We start from the raw sequence: 24,516 nt of genomic DNA on the forward strand, positions 1-24,516 counted from the left end.
GCAATCGCGAAGTCTAGTCCGGAGCTACACTGTCGGCTATACATTGACGTCAAACACTCGGAAGTCATAGTTGTCGCCTTTTCCCGTGGTCATAAAACGGTCGTCATCGAGACGATAAACGTTTGCCATGACCATTTTGACGGCCTCTCTGTCACATAGCTCAAAAGGTTCTATCTCTGAAACATACATTCGAACCTCGTTGTGGGATGACTGGGCTCGGTGCATGTGCGTAAAGTGTCGTCCCAGATTAGCCTATGGTAACTGCACAGACTAATCTAGAAGGACACTTTCCGGTTTTATGGAATTTTTTCGTTTATATGAAGTCTCTACAAAAAGAAAACCCAGTATATGCGGAAAGTTTCGTACCTGATTAGCCTGTGCGGACTCCACAGGCTAATCTGGAATGACACTTTAAGCACGTGCATAGAAAACAGTTTTAAAAGAACTCGTCTCATTAGATAAGGACCTTCATAATACTGACATGAAAAGTAAGAACAAACTTCGATTGCGGCATCTGTATGTGTTCTTATGTGATTCAAAATATAAAAGATCTGACATGCGTTGTCATTTAAAACCATATTTTATCAAACGAGATAAAAAATGTTGGTGGAAAGCGAGCCTTTGTATATAATAATTTAAATACACAGGAAATGATGTTTGGATATAGAAATATATAGTTGCCTCTGAATTGACCAGAAAAGATCGATGTCATTCCAGTCTCAATATGAACAATTGTGGGTGTACATATCAGTGGTCAGTTATACAAATAATATAATGTATGTCGTTTTATTGGTAAAATCATGTAATAAAAAGATAGGAAACTCGTCGATAAAAAAACTGATCTATTTGCAAGAACGGGACAAACAGCCTACATTGTTCAGTGTCCCAGCAGAAAAGTTGAACTTCATTGTCTGTGCGCTCGCCCACGTAACCTCCGATGAAGAACAAGCGGCTGCTGACTCGGGTCAACAACATGTAGGAGTCGAACAGCATGTATCTCCCTCCGTACCGCCGGCCTAAAACTAGCGCGGAACTTATCTATGCCTCGTTCTTGGAAAACTGGGCTTAATGCATGTTCGTAAAGAATCCTCCCAGATTAGCCTCTGCAGTTACCGCTTTTATGAAATGTTTCGTTTTACGGAAGTCTCAATTCTATGAGGAAAGTGTCGTCCCTGATAAGCCTGTGTGGACTGCACAGGCTAATCTGGGACGACATTTTACGTACATGCATTTAGCCCAGTATTCACAGAACGCGGATAATATAAGTTATAAAGGCAATCAAATTAGCGACAAGGGTGCAAACGTGTGTTTACAGAAAAAAAAATGTTTGAATCAAACTGAATTTCTTCAACAGATTACCAGAAAGAAAGAGACTCATTGGTATAAAACATACGTTCATACTTAATAGTTGATTGGTCGATAACACTGTCGTAGTCTTATAACATATGGAGCGAAAACGATAAACTGATTTTGACAACAACATTTAAAAGCTTTATTGGTAGTTTATGTTATGCTAGTATGTAATGCGTACACAGAAAAAGAGACGCCGTAAACCTTAAAATATATTGAACGATATATGCCGCGAAATTCCAACGTATGTTTAATTCTGAAAGGTAAAGATACTGTCGCATCTCCTGTACGTACTGTTTGAGATCTCATACATGCGAGAGTGGGTGACAAGGTCCATCACCATTACGGGTCCCATTTCAACCGTTACTGCGGCGAGCGTTCCCGGATCGTTTACCTGTAAAACAACGATATGAGCTTTGTTCTGTGAAAACATGGCTTAATGCATGTACGTAAAGTGTCGTCCCAGATTACCTGTGCAGTTCGCAGAGACGACATTTTCCGCATTGACTTGATTTTCGCTCAGGAATAGATCTTCTTTTAACGAGAAATTCCGTAAAAGCGGAAAGAGTCGTCACGGATAAGCCTGTGCGGACTGCACAGGCTAGTCTGGGGCGACAATTTACGCACATGCATTAAGCCCAGTTTTCACAGAACGGGGATCATTTTCATTGATCACCCTTTTCAACAGTATGAAAGTCATATCATAACGGCCAGTTAACATACACTTTTCCTAGGCAAGCTGTCTTCCTATTACTTGGTACACATGCTTTTATGAGAACTGGCAACTGCCCTTCGTGAATCAGGGGTATGGGGAGAATGGCCGTACATAATATGAACACATCACTTGCGAATGTAAATGTTCGTCACATTATTCAAAAACAAAAATGCAATAAAGTTTTGAGATGTTAACTGCTTGCTACTACACTTGTACTGGTGGCCTATGGCATACTGTGGAGAAAGGTATAAAAACTGATCACAACTTGGTAGATCTCCTCCTTGTATCCAGTTTTGATTATGGCGTCAATGCAGCCGTTTGTGATGGTGTACAGTTTTACGTTCTTGCCAAAACGTGACGTCACGAGGAGTTCTACAAATGAAGAATGACGTCATAGACAGAGATACATTGGGCGGAACGGTTTCTAACACGCTCTGACCCAAATCGCTCAGTTCGCAAAATCTTCAAATCATGACTTTGATTTCTTAGTAACGCTGAATAGTAATGGCACACCATGACCGTAATATTTAATTACAATGTTGTGAATACTGCCACCCCACACATGAATTGTAAAATGTAAATAAGGACTTTAACGTATACGCTTCCGTTTGGTGACGATACACACTCCTCCCGAGACGATGCCCGGAAACACGATGCTGAAGTTAATCTGTTCAAGGTCAAACAAGTACAAATTTTTGCCAATTTCCATGACCACTGATCTGTTGTCTGCTTCGTAAAACCAAATGTATGCAAAGCCGACCACCTCCTGTTGAGTAAAACGTTTGAAAGTATGACGCACAATATATATATTTATCTTTTTAAAGTTTACTTAATTGGACTGTTTTGTTATTAACCAAAGATATCATGTACGTATCTAAAGCATCGAATAATGTTCAGGGGGAATGCAACATTTACAACAATTCGGACGTTTTGAGTGTAGAAAGAATAATCACATAAAAGAAACTCAATAAAAATAAATGAAAACAAAAATGTAATTCATGAATTATTTACATGAGCCCCGTTCTGGGAAAAACTGGTCTTAAGGCATTGCGTAAAGTGTCGTCCCAGATAAGCGTTTGCAGTCCGCAGAGGCTAATCAGTGACGACAGTTTCCACATTGGAATTTCTTTTAAAAGAGACTTCATTTTAACGAAAAAATGCAACACACGTGGAAAGTGTCATCCCTGATTAGCTTATGCGGACTGCACAGGCTAATCTGGGACGAGAATTTACCCACGTGCATGAACCCCACTTTTCACAGAACGGGGCTCATATAAACGGCATCATTATATGTTGTCGAAATTCATTTCAGCAAATGAGAGCAATACACATAAAATAATCAAAGAGCGAAATAAAACTCGTGGTATTTTTAGTTCATGCATAGCGCGGTATTCCATGGAGAGCAAGTTGGTTCCTTTTTCCAAGTTCTTTATTCCTTATTCACGCGTTAGAAATTTGTTGCATGGTTAAAAAAAATAATGCAAACATTTCTGAAGTAAATCAAAACAAAGTAACTCGAATACATTTACGTTATGTATTACGCTACATATTCATGTTTCTTCTTCGCGCTTGCATAGGATTTCTTGTTTAAACCGAACCGATATTTTTAATTCGAATACTAACTTCACATCAACAAAAACCTAAAGCATATACTATTATTTTACATGTATGTGATATAAAAGTGCAATCTTGTACATTTAAACATGTTTTTGTATTTTTATAATCCAGTTCCTTATTCGGAACCTACAATTACAATGATTTTCATTGATGTTTTTGTCTCTTTGGTTCATTTCAATATTTTGTTAAGTATGAAAATGACATTCCTTATTCGATTTGAATGACAAATAAGGGATCAGTTCCTCATTACTTTTTCAATTCGAATAAGGAACTCGGTTATGATTCAATGAAACTTAGTAGAGATTTGCTGCAATAAATGTTTTTGATACCCAACCTAAAATAACAATGATTTACATTGATTAATTGGTCTCTTTGGTTCATTTTAAATTTTTAATAGTCTGTTTAGTATGAAAATGCCAGTTCCTTATTCGATGTGATTTTATTCTTACTGAATAAGAAACTGTGTTATTATTTAATAAAACTAGATAGAAATATATTGTTATGCATATTTTTTTTACTTCGAACCTACATATACCACGATTTTCATTGACATTTTGTATTTTTCGGTTAATTTTTATTTTTGTTTGAGTGAGGCAATACCATTTCCTTATTATCGTCTTCATAATACTTGTTTTCAGCGTGTATCGTCGAATAGAATATAAAAATAAATGTAACAGAATACGTCCATATAACATAATCAAGCTTAAATAACCCTCACTACATATTAAATATAACATATCCGAAAGTGATTGTCCGAAATACAGGCTTCCAAATAAGGAATTAACTTTACGCCAAATTCCTTATTCAGAGGCCATAATTTTGAATACTTAAATTCGGATCACTCTAAAATAGCACAGCTTTATGTTCGTTATTATTGGCGATGTAAGCTTTGTTATTTATATCTCCGGTACAGTTTTTGAAGTCTTATTTGACCCTGAACTTTGGTTAAGACTATATGATAGCTGAAAAGTAAACATGTTTTAGATATCTTGTTCCGTTTTCATACAAAAACTGTTACGAAGGGGTAGGATTAAGAATGCAAATTGATTTCAACACGCCTCCATAAAAGAAAGACTGCACCAGCAGCAGCGGCCCAAGTGCCCCTAGAAGACTGAAACGTTTCACCAAAATGCCTCAATATTTTATTTCTTTTATGATTGAAACGAAAAAGCGCATTCTAGCTGTTGAAGTGTGTTTTCGTCATATATATTTTAAGTGCGAATACGCGTTTTTTCGCTCATGCAGACCAATGGTACATTCGGCGACTTTCAACCTCGACACATGACGAATGCAAATGTTTTAGACAGCATTGTCATCAGTGCGGCGTCACTGATGTCACATTAAAGTGAGACTAAACCGGAAGCAGCGGCCAAGGTGCCTCTATTAGACTGGAAATTTTCATCGATATGCCTCTGTATTTCGTCGTTCCTGTTGATGATGTTTTTTTAAATTAAAAACCAAAACTTACATAGCTGTAATCGGTTGGTTTTATTTGAATAGATTTTCTATCTCTGAAAGCTCGAGGATGCCTACGTTACATCCGGCGACCTTGAACATTGCCGCACGATTAAAAGTCGTGGGAACAGACACATTTCTCGGTAGCGTCTTTTAATTCATATTAATCAGCAGCGTCGAAGCAACGCTGAGGCACACCGAGACAGTTGCCTCGGCTAAAATCTGCAGAGCAATCTTGAGATCACAGGTATTGGGCGCGTGGCCCAAGTCATATTAACACTATCAATATGTCATCAAACTTTTTTTTTCTTAAAAAATAAATTAATTAAAAATCTGATATAATTTATGTTTATATATATAATATCAGAATTTTTTAATGAAGAAAGTTGTTTTATGACATATTGATAGTGTTAAAGTGACTTGACCACGCGCCCAATACCTGTGGTTGAGATTACATGGAAAAAGGAAAATGTATGTCAACGAATAAAATCTATATAAGAAATTGAGGCAATTAAATGAATTTTAGTCACTATGATATTCACAAACAAATATTATCACTGAGTACAATTGGTTCATGTTGAGGCAGATAATTATTTCAATTTAATAACTTCAATTGATGCCAAAATTGCTGAGCAAAATGATTTGGAAAATCCGTATATTAAACAAAGCGTCGCACTGTACACTTTGATGCTATATTCATGGAAGACATCGGAACGTACCGAGCTAGAATCGAGTGTTTTACGACCAGGCCTGGGTCTATTTTGGACCTAAACACACTTCGGGTGGTTGGCGTTTTCGGCTTTATTAGTATTCTCCCCTTTATGGCCGGCTTAAAACGTGGACACGTTCTACTATGAAAGAAGACCGGCTTAATGGCATCGCATTAATGTTTGTTCATAAACACATTCCAGTTTATCGAAAACAAATTTTTAAAATGTGGGATTCGACTGGAGGCGGGAGAGTTGAATAAGCGTTCAATAAAATTGATATTTAAGAGTTGAAGAATAATAAAATATGTTAAGGCAGTGAAAAAGTATTGCACAATTCATGAAACATAATTCGCTAAAATGACTGATAGATCTGTTTTCTTCAGATTTTAAGGTAGATCTATATTATTTTAGTATTTCAATAATAATTTTATTAAGCACATTATATTATCCATATACATATTATGAGAGAGCTGCGTCTCATTTTTTTATTATTCTATCTGACTTCAAATGTAACATCGATTATTGTAACATATTCTAAAAATGACACTAAACTTGTAGCAAATTTTTGTGTTAACTTTATTGATACTAAACGGTCATATGTAGCATCCACGATTCCGATAATTTAGGTAAAAAATGTGGTTTGAATGGACTTTAAACGCACTTGAGACGTACTAGGAAAAAAACATTACGGGTGCGGGGGTGGACAATGCCCCCGGACCCCCCTAGAATGACCTAAGATATTGCCTCGGCTAAAATTTTACTTGTTCACAAGTTGAGTTTTTTCTTAAGTTTCACTACCTTGAGAGCCGGAAACTTCTCGTATTTCTCCTCCGGAAGTGATGACACAATAATCTTACAGTGAGGCGGCAGGGAGGCCGGAAGCCACATCAAAGAGCGGCCATTGTGTGAGGTGTCCAGCTGGTCAAGCGAGTCCAAGATGACCACGAGTGAACACTCTTCCGTGCCTTCCTCTTAGAGCCGATTTAACTGGACTTTTAGAAGGTCAACGGTCTGAAAAAGAGAAACTATTGTTCAGAATCCATATGACAATTTATCTTTGCACGAGGCAATTCAAGAAAGGAGTGTTTTAAACAAAATAGTATGGTACCCGATATACATATGTGTCGTGTTCTGAGAAAACTGGGCATAATGCATGTGCGTAAAGTGTCGTCCCAGATTAGCCTGTGCAACCCGCACTGGGAAAACTGGGCTTAATGCATGTGTGTAAAGTGTCGTCCCAGATTAGCCTGTACAACCCGCCCTGGAAAACTGGGCTCAATGCATGTGCTAAATTGTGGTCTCTTCCTAGCATGTGCAGTCCGCAGAGGCTAATCAGGGAAGACAATTTCCGCCGTAACTGAATTTGCGTGTGAAATAGACTTCCTGTATACGAAAAATTCCATAACACCGTACTGAATTTCATAATACCGTACTGAATTCCATAATACCGTACTGAATTCCATAATACCGTACTGCATAGGTTAATATGGAACGCACAAGCATTTAGCCACTTTTCCCAGAACTAGGCTCATATGCATCTTGAAAGGAAATAACCTGGGACTGGCATTCTACAATATTAAAGACTGTACGACCAGATTTATAATGTAAGCATGACTATGACAAAGAAGACAAATTTTAAGAATAACATTACTAGCAAAAAATAATAAGAAAAATAGCATCCCATAACGGGTGCCAATGCTCGGCTGCGATGTATTTTGAAAAAATGAAAGCTTTTCAGATTTTTTTTAAGGTCACAGTGACCTTGACCTTTGACATAGTGACCCAAAAATGTGTGTGGCATGTAGAACCCATCAAGGTGCAACTTCATATGAAGTTTCAAAGTTGTAGGTGAAAGCACTTTGATGTTAGAGCCAATGTTCAAAACCTTGACATAATGTTAAGGATTTAGCTAGACGCGGACGACACGACACGACACGACGACGAACACGACACGACGAGCTGGCTATGAAAATACCTCGAGTTTTCTACGAAAACAGCCGAGCTAAAAATAAGAAAAGGGTGAGTTGCTATGATAAAATTCTTAATGATGATGATGATGATGATGATGATGATGATGATGATGATGATGATGATGATGATGATGATGATGATGATGATGATGATGATGATGATGATGATGATGATGATGATGATGATGATGATGATGATGATGATGATGATGATGATGATGATGATGATGATGATGATATTGACGACGACGACGATGATGATGATAGTGAGGATGATGATGATGATGATGATGATAATGGTGATGATTATGATGATAATGATGATGTTGATGCTAATAATGGTGCTGATGATAATGATGATGATGATGACGGTGATGATGATGATGATAATGACACACGTACCAGGCCGGTTCGTGGGCTTTGATTCCCCAGCATACTCAGTTGTTGCACCAGACTCTGAAGCAGAGGCAGTACGGAAGATCTCTCCACTGTTGTACCGAGAAACCTGCAGCCAAGAGAAATATGCGTCATGTGATGTGTTAACGTTTCAGGTACATAATAATAATGAAGCCTTGCTCTGTGAAACTATGCTTAATGCATGTGCGTAAACTGTAGGCCCAGATTAACCTGTGTGTGAGAAACTGGGCTTAATGTATGTGCGTAAAGTGTAAGCTCAGATAAACCGGTGTGTGAGAAACTAGGCTTAATGCATGTGCGTAAAGTGTAGGCTCAGATTAACCTGTGTGTGAGAAACTGGGCTTAATGCATGTGCGCAAAGTGTAGGCTCAGATTAACCTGTGTGTGATAAACTGGGCTTAATGCATGTGCGTAAAGTGTAGGCCCAGATTAACCTGTGTGTTAGAAACTGGGCTTAATGCATGTGCGTAAAGTGTAGGACCAAATTAACCTGTGTGTGAGAAACTGGGCTTAATGCATGTGCGTAAAGTGTAGGCCCAGATTAACCTGTGTGTGAGAAACTAGGCTCAATGCATGTGCGTAAAGTGTAGGCCCAGATTAACCTGTGTGTGAGAAACTGGGCTTAATGCATGTGCGTAAAGTGTAGGCCCAGATTAACCTGTGTGTGAGAAACTGGGCTTAATGCATGTGCGTAAAGTGTAAGCTCAGATTAACCTGTGTGTGAGAAACTAGGCTTAATGCATGTGCGTAAAGTGTAAGCTCAGATTAACCTGTGTGTTAGAAACTAGGCTTAATGCATGTGCGTAAAGTGTAGGCTCAGATTAAACTGTGTGTGAGAAACTGGGCTTAATGCATGTGCGTAAAGTGTAAGCTCAGATTAACCTGTGTGTGAGAAACTAGGCTTAATGCATGTGCGTAAAGTGTAGGCTCAGATTAACCTGTGTGTGAGAAACTGGGCTTAATGCATGTGCGTAAAGTGTAAGCTCATATTAACCTGTGTGTGAGAAACTAGGCTTAATGCATGTGCGCAAAGTGTAGGCTCAGATTAACCTGTGTGTGAGAAACTGGGCTTAATGCATGTGCGTAAAGTGTAAGCTCAGATTAACCTGTGTGTGAGAAACTAGGCTTAATGCATGTGCGCAAAGTGTAGGCTCAGATTAACCTGTGTGTGAGAAACTGGGCTTAATGCATGTGCGTAAAGTGTAGGCTCAGATTAACCTGTGTGTGAGAAACTGGGCTTAATGCATGTGCGTAAAGTGTAGGCCCAGATTAACCTGTGTGTGAGAAACTGGGCTTAATGCATGTGCGTAAAGTGTAAGCTCAGATTAACCTGTGTGTGAGAAACTGGGCTTAATGCATGTGCGTAAAGTGTAAGCTAAGATTAACCTGTGTGTGAGAAACTGGGCTTAATGCATGTGCGTAAAGTGTAGGACCAGATTAACCTGTGTGTGAGAAACTGGGCTTAATGCATGTGCGTAAAGTGTAGGACCAGATTAACCTGTGTGTGATAAACTGGGCTTAATGCATGTGCGTAAAGTGTAGGACCAGATTAACCTGTGTGTGATAAAATGGGCTTAATGCATGTGCGTAAAGTGTAGGACCAGATTAACCTGTGTGTGAGAAACTGGGCTTAATGCATGTGCGTAAAGTGTAGGACCAGATTAACATGTGTGTGAGAAACTGGGCTTAATGCATGTGCGTAAAGTGTAGGCTCAGATTAACCTGTGTGTGAGAAACTGGGCTTAATGCATGTGCGTAAAGTGTAGGACCAGATTAACCTGTGTGTGAGAAACTGGGCTTAATGCATGTGCGTAAAGTGTAGGACCAGATTAACCTGTGTGAACTGCTCAGGCTACTCAGGGACGACACTTTCCGCGTTCTCTGAAAATTTTCGTTAACATTAAAACTCTTACAAAAATCCGCTCCAAGCGGAAAGTGTCTTCGTTGATAAGCCTTTGAGGACTGCACAGGCTTATCTGGGAAGGCACTCTACGCACATGATTTAAGCCTCGTTTTTCCAGAACAAGCCGAAATATATGAATAATGCGTTTGCGTGTAAATGGTAGCAAAATGACGTTATTTCTTATGATAAAGAGGACATCAAAATACACTGCTAACGGACTACACAAAATTGATAACTCGCGTTAATTTAGTTTCTGCGACCACACTTTATTCGTGGACTTATCATAGCAAAAAATATTATTCAAGCCTCAGGCAAGAACGGGCCTCCTAAACTTCGAAATCCACAAACACGTTAACTAATGACCACTTGATCGATTTTTATTTATAAAGGTCTTACAAAACTACGAAAAAAAAGTCTATTCGATAAATTTGTCTCTTTCGCAACTTATTAATGACATTGGTAAATTTACTAGTTCCAATACTGCTATATCGGTAGTTCATATAGGAAACCTTATTTTAAACAGTTTAAAACAAATACTGCATTTTCCATCATCCATCGTCTCATTCGCGCGCGAGTGCGTGCGTGCGTAAGTTTTTTTTTCAATGAATCTTTACACCCTCCAGTCCGAGGGCACTCAAGATATGCTCAAATCGACATGGCATCAGTTACCTTAACACGAGCTTAGGCGTCTTGGCCAGCCAGATCTTGCTCAATTTTTCCGACAACGCCAGGATGGAATTGCCCGAACCTCTATTTCCGTGCACCACGAGCAGGGCCGTTGTCGAATCGTCCATCAAAAAGGATTTGATCCGCTGTAAGAGAAGAATGCACAGTGGCAACAAATGGGGCTCGTGCTGAGAAAACAGGGCTTTATGCATGTGTTGTTCCATATTAGCCTGTGCAGTCCCAACAAACTAATTACACTTTGATTCTCGTTTTAAAGAGAACCATTTTTAATGAAAAATTCAACAGCGGGAAATGCCGTCCGTGATTAGCCTGTACGGACTCCACAGGCTAAATTGAGAATAACATTTCCGCACATGCATTAAGCCCTGTTTTCCCAGAGCGAGGCTCAAATCTTAAGTCATTGATAACTTGCACACGTTTTGTCTTAGCTTCATGTTTAACAATAATAATCGAACATCCACATACTATTAACACAAATAGTATATTAAAGTCCTAATACAGAAAAGACCTTACACAAGTAGCCACCAATTGATTACACTCTACAACTGCTTATTAAGATAAACATTCAGTTCGCCGTGGCGTTATGGATAAGGTGTTCGCCTAGAGATCGGGAGGTCACTGGATCGACCCCCACTCGGGGAGCGTTCTCTAGATCTTTCCCAAAGACACCAAGTACTAATTATATACTCAGGAAACGGACTCGAGAGCGTTTCTGTAAGCCTGAGACTTTCGATGCAATCGAGCTAAAATAAATACGTTAAATCTAAGATAAACATTTGTGCCAATTTATTTCCGACTACCGCTCTGTCTTGGACTGTTGGAGGATCCTTGATTGAAAACCCGAACATACTCAAAGTGTAGTATACAGATTTGAATACGATAGAGCATTACACAATTAGGTGTAGCAAACTAGTAACAGAGAAATCGCTCATGATTCTCCAAATTGATAGCGTTGGAATGTTGAGCGCGCGTACATCCAGAATCTCGGTACGTCTATGGAACACCGCGCACAACCGAATATGCTGCAAAATTCCTCGGTGGGTCGGACGTGCAGAAGCATTCGATTCCGAATAGCTTGCGTCACCAGGGAGATCATGTTGTCCGCGATGTCCTTGCAGATGCGCGCCAGGTACTTCAGGTGCTCTTAGCATGTGTCGGGCTAGATACATGCGGCGCAAACCGGATGTGCTTAATACCTTACACAATTATTGAATTACATTTGAACATTCATATAAAACACAATCAATCGTGGCATTTAAATTGGTAAAGAAGTAATTGTCTTGACGTTAATTTCATTGAATTGAAGGTGTACATGTTTAGTAGCGATATTTGTTTACTCGTCCGCATATACAATCCAATTGTGGAAAACACTGTTACTGTTACTTTTATTAAAGGTACGCATAAGCGTTTGATTGTCTGCACATGGAAAAGAGCGTCCGTAGCTGCTCCCGTACGCTTGTGAAAGCCAAACGCGGGGAATAAGGGGCTATTGTCGTCTAAAATCGTAATTGTAATTGAGTTTAACCCTTTCCTGCTCAGAGGCAGAGTATAAAAGGGTTCAGCGAATGTATGGCCGACCAGTCTTTGGGCTCAGAAACAGAGTATAAAAGGGTTCAGCGAATGTATGGCCGACCAGTCTTTGGGCTCAGAAACAGAGTGTAAAAGGGTTCAGCGAATGTATGGCCGACCAGTCTTTGGGCTCAGAAACAGAGTGTAAAAGGGTTCAGCGAATGTATGGCCGACCAGTCTTTGGGCTCAGAAACAGAGTGTAAAAGGGTTCAGCGAATGTATGGCCGACCAGTCTTTGGGCTCAGAAACAGAGTGTAAAAGGGTTCAGCGAATGTATGGCCGACCAGTCTTTGGGCTCAGAAACAGAGTGTAAAAGGGTTCAGCGAATGTATGGCCGACCAGTCTTTGGGCTCAGAAACAGAGTGTAAAAGGGTTCAGCGAATGTATGGCCGACCAGTCTTTGGGCTCAGAAACAGAGTGTAAAATGGTTCAGCGAATGTATGGCCGACCAGTCTTTGGGCTCCCGACATACTTTCCCGGCCGACCCAGTGCAAGATCTGGAAGATGTGGAAGATCTGGTCGGAATGCATGCGCCGCTCCATCCGGTGCTCCTTGAGTTCCCGCAACCTCCGCCTTCTCCTGCGCACCCCGATAGAACGAACCACGTGACTGCAAACACTAGGTTAACACGTGACTATGCGTGACGGAATGAACCACATGACAACACACACCTCGTGAGCAAGTGACTATACGTGAACAAATTATAATACTGCCAACTTTTAAAGCATGTTTTTGGCCTTTCATTTTCCTGTTCCAAGCATGGTATAATTTTAAAGATCTGTATTTCGTCTTGAAAAAAATGCAAAAAAAAGGCATGTCCTACGAATGCAGACACGATAAAAACATCGTTTTTACAAAACATTGCTCCACAAAAGCCCCATACAACAGAAAACACACTCTACAAATAATATTTTAAGTTAGAATGCAATTGATGTCATCAAAATTCTCCAGACACATATATGATATAGGAAATAGCCACATATTACAGGTCTAAGATTTTTAAATGTCTTTTATGCAAGAAGAGACAAAAACTCTTGAGAAATTACGCACTACGAAGAGACACTCGATGTTTTAGTTGAATGTAACCTAAGATGGCGGCGTTTGACAACGCATTAAGTATACGAACATAAAACATACATTTCAGTAAAGAATATAAAACTTAAAATGTCTTGACAAGGTAAATATGTGTTTCTTTCATGCGATTATCTTAAATAAATATAAATGTATGATGGTCTTATTCATACAATTTCAATTTCTGAAACAAAATTAATCGGAAATTGTACATTTTGTCAAGACAGATCATTAAAGATGAATGAGTTGCTCCCCTTCTTTAAATATCGTTCGGTCATTTAGAAATTTACATAATATTGATGATTTTGTTTACATTTATCAATGCGCTGAAAGCAAAGAAGTTGTAAGTCATTGCATAATCTGAGACGCGACTCATTTTTCAAAATCAGGGTATAACTTTTTTAATACAATATTGAAATAAACACAACCCATTCAAATTTGGAAAAAGTGTGTATAGGTTACAGTAGTGCCTATTTCTAAAGAGTTCCTTTTCTCTTCGGTATCAAAAGCATTTTAGTTATCGCAACCATGCTTTTTGTGATTATTTCCTGCATCCTGTGTGTGTCTGCAACATTTTGGCGCATTTCATTGGGGATAGCTAAAGAAACTTCAGCGTACAGTTTATATAGTATTGACAGACCTGTACGCTGAAGCTAACCCCGTATCGAAAGTCAACCAGAGTCGTAACATATTTATGTCACGCTATAAATCAAAGAAAGCTCATTTTCTTGGATACATTTCTACATATATTGGTGAATGAATATAAATTACTGCATCGAGGAATATTTTAAGGTTCAAATGTTTCAAATGCATCTTACAATAGATGAAAATAACTCTCATCAGTCTGAAATTCACAATTTTGACGCCATTGTCGCTTTGTCACGTGACGAGTTTTCATTTGGATACTTTCGGATAAACCTTGACATGTTATGCTGAAATTGTAATCGTTTCTTTCGTTTTCTGAAATCTATTATTTGTGATAAACAACTTACGTCTGGTGGATTATAAGACTGATTTCATTGTGAATCAGGTAGTTTTAAATAATATTTACTTTGACTTTGTATTGACACTACAATTTGTTTACAAAATAAGCCAGAATAATTAAAATACCGGGAAATGTCATTCTGAATTTGAAAACACCTGAGCACATGGTTTGTTACTAAAAATAGAAATAACGTCATATGACCGTGAAATCTCGGGAGATTCGCATTTCAAGAAAGTCTGTCAGATTGCTGTTTTTCTCGATATGTAAGAGCAGAATAGATACATTTTAAATGTTTAAGATAGTATTTTGTGAAATAATATATCAGTTAAATGTGAAAAATGTCAATCTTTCCAATCAAGTGCTTGATTTGGGCCAACAACTGCATTTAAAAGCTGTTTTGGACCGGTCTTTGTTAATTGTCAACTTTTCTGGAATTTCTGGTTGACTTTCCTAATGGGGTTGGTCCATAACTATAAAGTCGCGCCAGTCAAAAATCATAAAAAGCGACATTTAAAGTTATGGAAGCCAGAACTACATTGGGGATTACGTTGAAAGATAACTGTTTGGGGTGCATTTATTGAATGCGGGGATTTTTTCGAAATTTCACTTTCGAAACTCTGTTTTCCGAGGGTGCTTGCCTTTGGGCGAATATTACTTTCTTAGAAGTTGCGAGACCATATATTTTTGACTGCATTTATTGAAAGAGTACAGATTTATCTTTAAAATGATACCGGTCTTGCAAAATTTGATGTATAGGAGATACAAGAAAAATGCTTTGAAAGTTGCCAGGTTTATAATGGGACCCAATGGGAAATGGATTCAGTGTAATATAACCTATACATAGTTCCCGAGATAATAACAGGTGCGCGCTAACAGGAAATGTCCGCCATTTTGTTTGGCAAATACACACAATCGATAGCGCTTTCTACATCTACATCTACATCTGATTAATTTTCGTGAATTGTCGTCTTTCTAGAAAAATACTGACTAAGTAGAACTTATTTAATGCTAAAATGGCAGATAAGCAATCATAAAACTCGTACAAGGATCACATAGAAGGAAAGGAAAGGAAAAGATACGAGGATAAAACATCCTTGATAGGCGGAAGAGACCCGTACGCTTTGAGTAAGGGTGATCTCGTCAGTGACAATAAATGTCTGCCATCAGTCACATACATTGACATTGTGAATTATTCAATTACGGTACCACTAAAAGTGCATATACATTTGAGCAGCTGAAAGCGTACAAATCTATGGAAGCAATCAACCAGTTGAGCTGTGGTTGGGTTCGTGACGTACAGAGCATGACTGTAAATGACAATGTTTTGGTCAGAGCTCCAGATAATAATTTGGTCAAATTCTTATTTACTCCCTATATTAAAAATTAATTCTTATTTTACCCCCTATTTATAAAATTAATTCTTATCAATATGTTACCAAATTATTTTTAGCTCATCTATTTTTTGAAGAAAAAAAATTATGAGCTATTGTCATCACCTTGGTGCGGTGTCGGCGTCTGCGTCTGCGTCGGCGTCCGGTTAAGTTTTGCGTTTAGGTCCACTTTTCTCAGAAAGTATCAATGCTATTGCATTCAAACTTGGTACACTTACTAACTATCATGAGGGGACTGGGCAGGCAAAGTTAGATAAATCTGGCGTGCATTTTGACTGAATTATGTGCCCTTTTTATACTTAGAAAATTGAAAATTTTGGTTAAGTTTTGCGTTTAGGTCCACTTTTTTCAGAAAGTATCAATGCTATTGCATTCAAACTTGGTACACTTACTTACTATCATGAGGGGACTGGGCAGGCAAAGTAAGATAACTCTGGCATGCATTTTGACAGAATTATGTGCCCTTTTTATACTTAGAAAATTGAAAATTTTGGTTAAGTTTTGTGTTTAGGTCCATTTTATTCCTTAAGTATCAAAGCTATTGCTTTCATACTTGCAACACTTACTAACTATCATAAGGGGACTGTGCAGGCAAAGTAATGTAACTCTGACTGGCATTTTGACAGAATTATGTGCCCTTTTTATACTTAGAAAATTGAAAATTTGGTTAAGTTTTGTGTTTAGGTCCACTTTTATCCTACAGTATCAAAGTTATTGCTTTCATACTTGCAACACTTATTAACTATCGTAAGGGGACTGTGCAGGCAAAGTTATGTAACTCTGACTGGCATTTGGACGGAATTATGGGCCCTTTATACTTAGAAATTTGAAAGTTTGGTTAAGTTTTGTGTTTTGGTCCACTTTACCCCTTAAGTATCATAGATATTGCTTTCATACTTGGAACACTCGCAAACTATCATAAGGTTACAGTAAAAGTACAAGTTGCATAACTCTAGTTGTCATTTTTACGGAATTATGGCCCTTTTTTGACTTAGTAACTTTGAATATATGGTTAAATTTTGTGTTTCGATCCACTTTACTTCTTAAGTATCAAGGCTATTGCTTTCAAACTTCAAATACTTTCATGCTATCATGAGGTTACTGTACCTGGCAAGTTGAATTTTACCTTGACCTTTGAATGACCTTGACTCTCAAATTATTAAATTTTGCTAAAATTGCCATAACTTCTTTATTTATGATTAGATTTGATTGATACTTTGACAAAACTACTCTTACCTGACATACCACAATAGATTCCACCTAAACCATCGCCCGTGCCCCCCCCCCCCCGAATCCGGCCCCCCTATTTTTTTAATTTTTTTTTAAGATCATCTCACAAATGACCACCACACCCTCACACTATACCCCCCCACCTCACCCACACATTTTTTTGAAACGGTTAAAAAACACAAATATTTATTTTTATTATTTTATGTTTGAAATACCGTCCAACCATCGCACCCAAGAATCCCCACCCCCCCACCCCCCCCACCCCCACCCCCCGATTTTTTTTTTCCTTTTTTTCGCATTTTTGGAAGATAATGTAATAAATGTCCACACCCCCACACAATGCACCCCTCTTCACTCCACCCCTCCCTCCTTTGTGATTGAAAATGAGAGTCCCTTCACCTTCAAAAAAAAATAGATGAGCGGTCTGCACCCGCAAGGCGGTGCTCTTGATTATTCATTGTTTTTGACACATCAACAATTCAACATTCTGGTTTATAGTCTTGGAAAATCCTGGCTTTCCTTCTCCATTTCTTGCTTTCGCATAATCGGACAGCTTTTTCCGGTCTAAACCTCAATGTTTTTTTGTGCTTTAGATTCACAGTCATTTACACCAGAGCTTACAAGTTGATCAATTATAGACGAAACCATGCTTTGAGTATTTGATTCTAATTGAAAGAATGCATGCAGCATGGACTTTAGACACTGAAATGGCTTTTTTTTTTTGCCTTCCACGCTTCGATACATCGCTTCGGTCGGCCATTTTGATTTTTTTATGTAAAATGGTCACTGACACTTCGGCTTAGGTCATAATGACCTTTTGGTCGCCGTTAAAGTCATATCAAAAACTATATTGAACATTTAATTTTCATGACATATTGAATAGGTATACAGTATATTACTTGAGTATAAAAATTACGATAAGTGTAATTAAAAAGGTACAATAAACAGTAATGACTCGCCTGCAATACTAGGAGAACAGAATCGAGACCGTTTGGCCTTTCGACCGTTCTTAGGTGTGGCTCCTCCGCACAGCAAACGCTTGAGTGGCGTTGACTTAAAGTTGTAGTTTCAATTGAGCGTCTAGACGAGTCAGAACCGGGATGAAATGTTTACCGTATATAATTTGCTACTGAAAGTTTTACGCACGTTTGAAAATTTCGAATTCGTGTTTTATTTTTTCAATGCTTAACTTTACGCAAAGATTTTAAATCTAAATCGTTATTTAAGAAATTCAATTCGTTTTTACGCATATACGCATGTTATCTGGAGCACTGGTTTTGGTGACTGCAAAGGTAAGTAAACTCTATACAATTGTCGTGTTAATATATCTAGATCTAGCATCAAATAAAAATATGAATTTGTCAAAATTTAAGTAAATAGTTTTAACCTGGAAAATCGCATATTTAGTCATTACATAAAAGGAATTAAATGGGAAAAGATAATAGCTTGAGGGGTCCAGGAAATATACCAGTGCCTTGATGGCCCGGTAGTATAGTGTCCGCTTCATATGCAGGATAAAGGTTGTGGGATCAGTCCCTGGCCAAGGCATACCAATATTATACTAGTGGCTCACAAGCAAATACCATGTATGTCGCAATACATTTATAGCTGTAACTGTACAGCTAATCAAACCTAATCTTTATTCTTATTTGTTATTTGTTTGTTACATTAATAAAAGCTTCTTTATCTTTTAATTTAATTTCTTACAGAATACATTATATTGTGAAGGTATACTGAAACCAATGAAATATATATGGGGATCAGTTTCTGTTTACCTCCTGGTGTTCTTTTTCTGTATATTATTATAGGTTATGAGTTATTATTATATACATTCATTTCAATCTCACTTAGGTTCGACACTCCCAGCAGATGAATGCAGCACCACTTCATCCCTGGGTCATAGCCAATAAAGATGGTATGGTAGAGGCAGCACATTGCGACTGCAAGGCTGGTCTCAGGGAGACATGTAGCCATGTCGGAGCCTTGCTTTTCCACATAGAGGCTATACATCGCCTCATGTCCCGCAGAACTGTGACACAGGAAAAGGCTTACTGGTCCATGCCTAAAGCAGTCGACAAGGTGCCCTATGCTGAAATTCGGGATATCGATTTTACGTCTGTGTCAACCAAAAAAAGGCGTCTTGACAGTGTTATTAATGGTATGTATATATACTAATTATGAGTGGCGTTATACACCTTTAGCAAGGCTTATTTAACTAAGAGACTGTAAGGAACACTTTCACTTTAGCGGCCCATATAATAATGGGCTGATAAGAGACGTAACTTTCTTTCTTTAAAAGTTATGTGTTTCAGGGGGCTTCAGTGACACACCCCTGCTTTGGCCTTGTACCAAAACTAGCGCATAACTTTGTATATGTATATACTATATAATTATGAGCCGCCTCACTGGTAAAGGCACCGTAGGCAATCGCGATCAGTTCAGACCCAGGTCAGCCTGCACTAGAATGTGCAGTCTGATCAGAATCGTGACTGTTCGCTATTCAAGTTATTAATTCTCAGGATGTTAAACAAAAAGTTTAGATCTTTTTTGAAAGCATGTGTTATCTGGATCTAGACTGGTCACAATTATATTGAGGTCCTTTTTCTTATGTGGGCTGTGACATGGCACATATGTGTTTCATTGTACAATTGAATATCTTTGTACATTTTTTTATTGATGGGCACTGTTGTATTTCAGGTGAGGATGTTCAACAAGAGCGACAACCTTTGAAATTGCCATATGTACCTGAACCGACCGCACTAGAAAGGTGGGAGTTGTTGCGAGATTTGCATGCCGCAAACACACATTCGTCGGTTCTAACTGTCTCGTCTGGATTCCAGGATGAATTTATACCGCACATTCTTCAAGATGGAAATCTACCTCAGCCCCTTGTGGATCTACGGGATGACAGGTATTTAGATATGTCCCCGGAAGCTCTGAGAGCGCACTGTATTGAGCTCAGTAGAACTTTAACCGTGACTGAAGAGCAGGCAATAAATGCCGAAAGGCTCACTCGATACCAGAGCAAATGTAAAAAGTGGTTTCGCTTTCGGTTAGGAAGAATAACTGCTTCCATCATGAAATCTGTGTGTACAACAAGCAGCGAGAATCCTGCCTTATTAACTGTCTTGGCTTAATGCAGTACCAAGCGCTTCAGATCGAAAGCCACTGACTATGGGATTAAACAGGAAAACATTGCTCTGAAGGAATATGAAAAAACGAATGAGGACAGAACACGAGAACTTTACCATAACAAGATGTGGACTGTGTATCAACTCAGAGTACCCTTACGTTGGTGCAAGCCCGGATGGTTTTGTGAAATGTGATTGTTGTGGTGAAGGTCTGGTTGAAATAAAGTGCCCTTTTACTGCAAAGGACCATGGCCTTGCTAATATTCTATATCTATGTGATGGCAAGCTTAAGGACAGTCACAAGTACGCGTACCAAGTGCAGACACAGCTCCTTGATTATTGTGATTTTGTTGTATGGTCTCCATCGGATATATTTGTTCAAAGGATTGAACCCGATATTAAACTGGGTGATGAAATTGTAGAAAAATCACAGGCCTTTTTCACTCATGCTGTTTTACCTGAACTGACAGGAAGTCTGATTTCCAGAGAAAGGCTGCATAAGCAAACTCCGCGGACAGGACCATTGTTCAGTGATGTGTGCCCAAATGGTCCGCAAAGTGCTAATCAACATCCCAAAGCTGCTCAGCCCCTTTCCCCGGTGAAATTATGTACCCAATCCATGTGGAATTCCTCAGTAGAAAGTGCCAAGGACATCAGTAAGTCCGACGGGGCTTCTCAAGCATTATGTGTATGTGGTGATGTTGCAGATAAAAACACTGAATGTACTGTGAAATGTGCAAATGAAAACTGTCCACATGGTTTCCTGCATTTTAAATGCATTTCAATCAAAAGAAAACCCAAACCCCCATATTTCTGTCCATCATGCAGACATAAGATGTGGAAGTAATATCCACTTGTGATACTTAACTGTGATTGATACAGATACAAGTTTTTGTTGAGGATGACCATGGCATTGATATTTCTGAAAACATCTCGGAAGCAGACCAGACGTAATGAAACACAGCATCTGGTCTGTTTCCTAGCTGTTTGACATTCAGACAATATTTCTTTATGAAAATAAATGGGGCATAAAATATGCATTGTAGTATTATAAATTGTTTCTTTGATACTTAAATAATATATCATTCCTTTTTATAATTTTCATGAAAGAATGTAAATTATAAAAATAACTGTGTTTCAGGTAGTCATTAAATCAGGTTTTAAATTTAAGAATTTCTATTAAATCAGTAATGTATTATACTTCTTCTTTTACTTCTGAACATTTTTAAGCTAAAAAGATTGTACATTATTAGAATAATTTACAAACCACTACTATAAAGTTTTACTTTCATTTATACATGTATGCATTGACTTTATACTAATTAACAGCTTAAGTTTTAATCAGTTTTAGTTGCTTCCCACTTCATGATAACTGTGATATAACAAATATTTGGTATGTGTTATTTATGCATGTAATAACTGGTATGATATCTTGAAAGCGCAGTCTGATCAGGATCCAAACTGTTTGCTATTCAGTCAGTAAAACAAAGATGTTAATCCAATAGTCTGGATTTTTATAAAACTGTGTTTTTATAAGCAGGCTGATATGGATCAAAACTGGTCGCATTTGCCACAAGGTCTCTTTTCCTGTGACACTGTATCATCATGCTATGCACATGTATGCCTGTCTCATCATTAATTAAATGTGCTTTTCTTGCAAAGCTAAGGCCACATCAAATTGTTTACTTGTTTGTTTTTTTTTAAACAAATATGTATTTTTTTCTGAAGCAAGCAAAGAAAAAAAGAAATTTAGTTTTAATAATTTTTATATTTATGCCATCAACAAGATTTATCCTCCGCTACAGATGCCAGAAATTCTATCGAAATTAAGCAACATATATGAACAGAAGCAAGCAAACAAATACTATATACATGCATAAGAACATTCTGTTTTCCTTTTCTGAATAAATTAGAGCGAGTATCTTGTTATCAATTCGATGTGGCTGTCGTCTAATATATTATTCCTTTCATATACTATGTGCTACTGTTTGCCTTAGTGCTATCAGCTTATGGTTTGCATGTTTGATGTTAAATAAATCTTGAATATTTTATGTTGTTGGTGTTACTTGTAAAGTATGCGTCCATTCATATAAAATTAGTTGCTTACGGCGATTGTGACCGATTTGGATTCGAAACCAGATCTGCCTCCACTTAAAAGCGTAGTCTCGCTACTAGTCTGAGCAGAATCCAAACTGTTCGCCATTCAGTCAATAAAAAAAATCACAGATCCAATCTGTTTGTTATTCAGTCAATAAAGCAATGCACAGGCTGATCTGGATCAAAACTGGTCACAATCACCTTAAGGTCCATTTTCCTGTGATGTGACTCATAAAGTTCTGAAATGTCTCAAGCACTGCACAAGAAAGAAAAATTGTGTTTATATATTTTATTAAGTGACAGAAATAAATAAATATACATTACATAATCATTCTTTGAATTTGTTACCACTAGTATGTAAAACTGATTCAGGTCGCCGCATAACCAAGCCTGGCATTTCAAGATGGTGTTATTTTAAAAATTATTTTTGCATTCATTCAAAATTATACAATATATACACGTTTAAATCGAAATGCAATATAAAGACGAAGCATAATCTTCTGTCACTTTAGACTTTTTCTTATGATATCTAGACAGTAATATATATCAGGTAGCACATACATTTCATATGATCCTTTAGATGTCACTTTCATGTTGTTTTGACAGTTACCTTCATAAAAAAAACTTATTAATTGAACCCAACTACAGATTCATTCATGTTGGTTAACGCACAACAAACAGTAGCTATTTTATCAATTGCGGGAACACTTCCGTTTTGGTTCATGAAGTAGTCTATGGGAAGTTTATCTTGCAAGATGGTATATTTGCTGCGGACAAGACCTATGACTTTTTCAACATGGATTCTCACATGCGCAATTTTCCGAGTTGTTTCAACATCTATGGCTGACAACTGGGCCTAACCACGCATAAATGCTGGTATATTTATTTCCGCACAATGAACACCGACACTGTCTGCAATGTCAAAATCACGATCTGCTAAAACTAAATCACCTGGCAGAAGCTTGCCTAAAATACCACAACCTTCAGTTATAGACTTTTCAGAGGCCCTGCCGCCCCACCCTGAAGAAAGAAATGAAATAGATCCTTGGGGTGTTATTCCAATCAAGAATTTAACAGTATTGTTATGTTTGTTATTGCTCCAAGTCTGAGCTCTTGCCATAAGTCCTTTAGGTCTTTGAATAAATATTTCAAAACAGTCAATTATGACAGCAGTTTTTTTGGAGAAGTGTGTTCTGAATTCCATTGGCATTGTCTTCTGTAACTCCTCTCTCTCTGGCCAGTAAATCAAGTGTTTCAGTCTGATGTACAGAATGTGTATCATGACTAGAAAAATCCTAGACACTGTTGATGTGGAGACACCAAACCTGTAAGCTAAGTCTTGCACCGGCATATTGAGTTTAAGGCGCATCAATGTCATTAAAATATCCCCAAGCCTATATTTTTTGTACAGATGAATGGAGTTACTATGTTGAGCACTATCAAAAGGACGCGGAAGTTCGGCAGACCTGTATAGTATTTAACCTTTTCATTGTCATGTTCAAAACTTTCCTTTGACAGCTGATGTGCTTGCAATTCAGCTTTCAGCTGCATGTTCTCAGAGATCAGTCTTTGTATTTCACTATCTACCTGACTCTGTGTTACTCATGGAGTAGATGGGCTCTCCAGAAGTTCACTTTCGACAGAGTGATTAGGGGGCTTGGAAGTACTCTCAGAGGCAAGTGGCACGGCTGTGAATATTTCATGAATCTCAGGCGATTCAGACTGTAACTCAATAAGTGCTCTGGCCACATGGTGCTTCTCTTGAACCTCATCCCTATCCAACTTCCTCTGGTATCTGAAATTAATTAGCATACTACAAATAACATGTACTTAGTATAGAGACAGACCAACTTACCAACACTGAGACTCACTGACTCTTGTACAATTCCAGTTTGAACCCATCAAATCCAGATGGCAGATTGGGTAGTCATTTTTCATGCATTTTCAGATCAAACCACATTTATCATACATGTATAGTGTACCTTTTATTGTTAGTTTCTATCTTCTTCTCTTTCTTCAAAGATTTACTTGGTGTCAGGTCTTCTTCAAGAAGAAGTGTTGGGGCCCAATCAGGATTGGATCTTTCATACATACTAGACGGTTTGCCTGAAAAACAGAGTGTCATTAAAATTGAACTATCAAATAAGCATACGAGATGTTAATATTCTTAGTGCATTGTCATAGAAAAATGTACACTTGTTCAGAATCTGATCTATGC

General features: G+C 38.0%; 2 protein-coding genes across 4 annotated transcripts in view; one reads left to right on the top strand and one right to left on the bottom strand.

The window, feature by feature from the left end:
* The window catches only part of LOC127842017 (uncharacterized), a 51,570-nt gene extending 48,822 nt beyond the window's left edge, over positions 1-2,748 (bottom strand). The window contains exons 1-3 of one of the 3 annotated variants that reach the window (XM_052371322.1): positions 2,666-2,748; positions 1,645-1,744; positions 43-1,022 (exon numbers count right to left, since the gene is read on the bottom strand). In XM_052371322.1, coding sequence (XP_052227282.1) covers positions 43-225 — 183 coding nt within the window. In that variant the 5' untranslated portion in view covers positions 226-1,022; positions 1,645-1,744; positions 2,666-2,748. Of the gene's footprint in view, positions 1-42; positions 1,189-1,644; positions 1,745-2,665 lie in introns of those variants that run through there. The other 2 variants (XM_052371324.1, XM_052371323.1) reach the window with 2 other exon arrangements.
* A 12,953-nt stretch (positions 2,749-15,701) lies between these two features.
* Positions 15,702-22,154, top strand: LOC127840770 (uncharacterized). Its single transcript, XM_052369183.1, has 3 exons — positions 15,702-15,758; positions 18,922-19,228; positions 19,768-22,154. Exons 1-3 carry the CDS (start codon positions 15,702-15,704, stop codon positions 20,205-20,207), a joined length of 804 nt encoding a protein of 267 aa, XP_052225143.1. The 3' UTR covers positions 20,208-22,154.
* Positions 22,155-24,516: the final 2,362 nt, after the last annotated feature.

This window comes from Dreissena polymorpha, chromosome 8, assembly GCF_020536995.1.
Source record: "Dreissena polymorpha isolate Duluth1 chromosome 8, UMN_Dpol_1.0, whole genome shotgun sequence".
NCBI lineage: Eukaryota > Metazoa > Mollusca > Bivalvia > Myida > Dreissenidae > Dreissena > Dreissena polymorpha.

Bases quoted from the DNA above. Each gene is read 5' to 3' on its own strand.
- LOC127840770 (XM_052369183.1), top strand. From the start codon at position 15,702: ATGGAAGCAATCAACCAGTTGAGCTGTGGTTGGGTTCGTGACGTACAG. The intron at 15,759-18,921 runs GTAAATGACAAT...AATCTCACTTAG, and splicing joins GTGACGTACAGAGCATGACT to GTTCGACACTCCCAGCAGAT. The intron at 19,229-19,767 runs GTATGTATATAT...GTTGTATTTCAG, and splicing joins TCTTGACAGTGTTATTAATG to GTGAGGATGTTCAACAAGAG.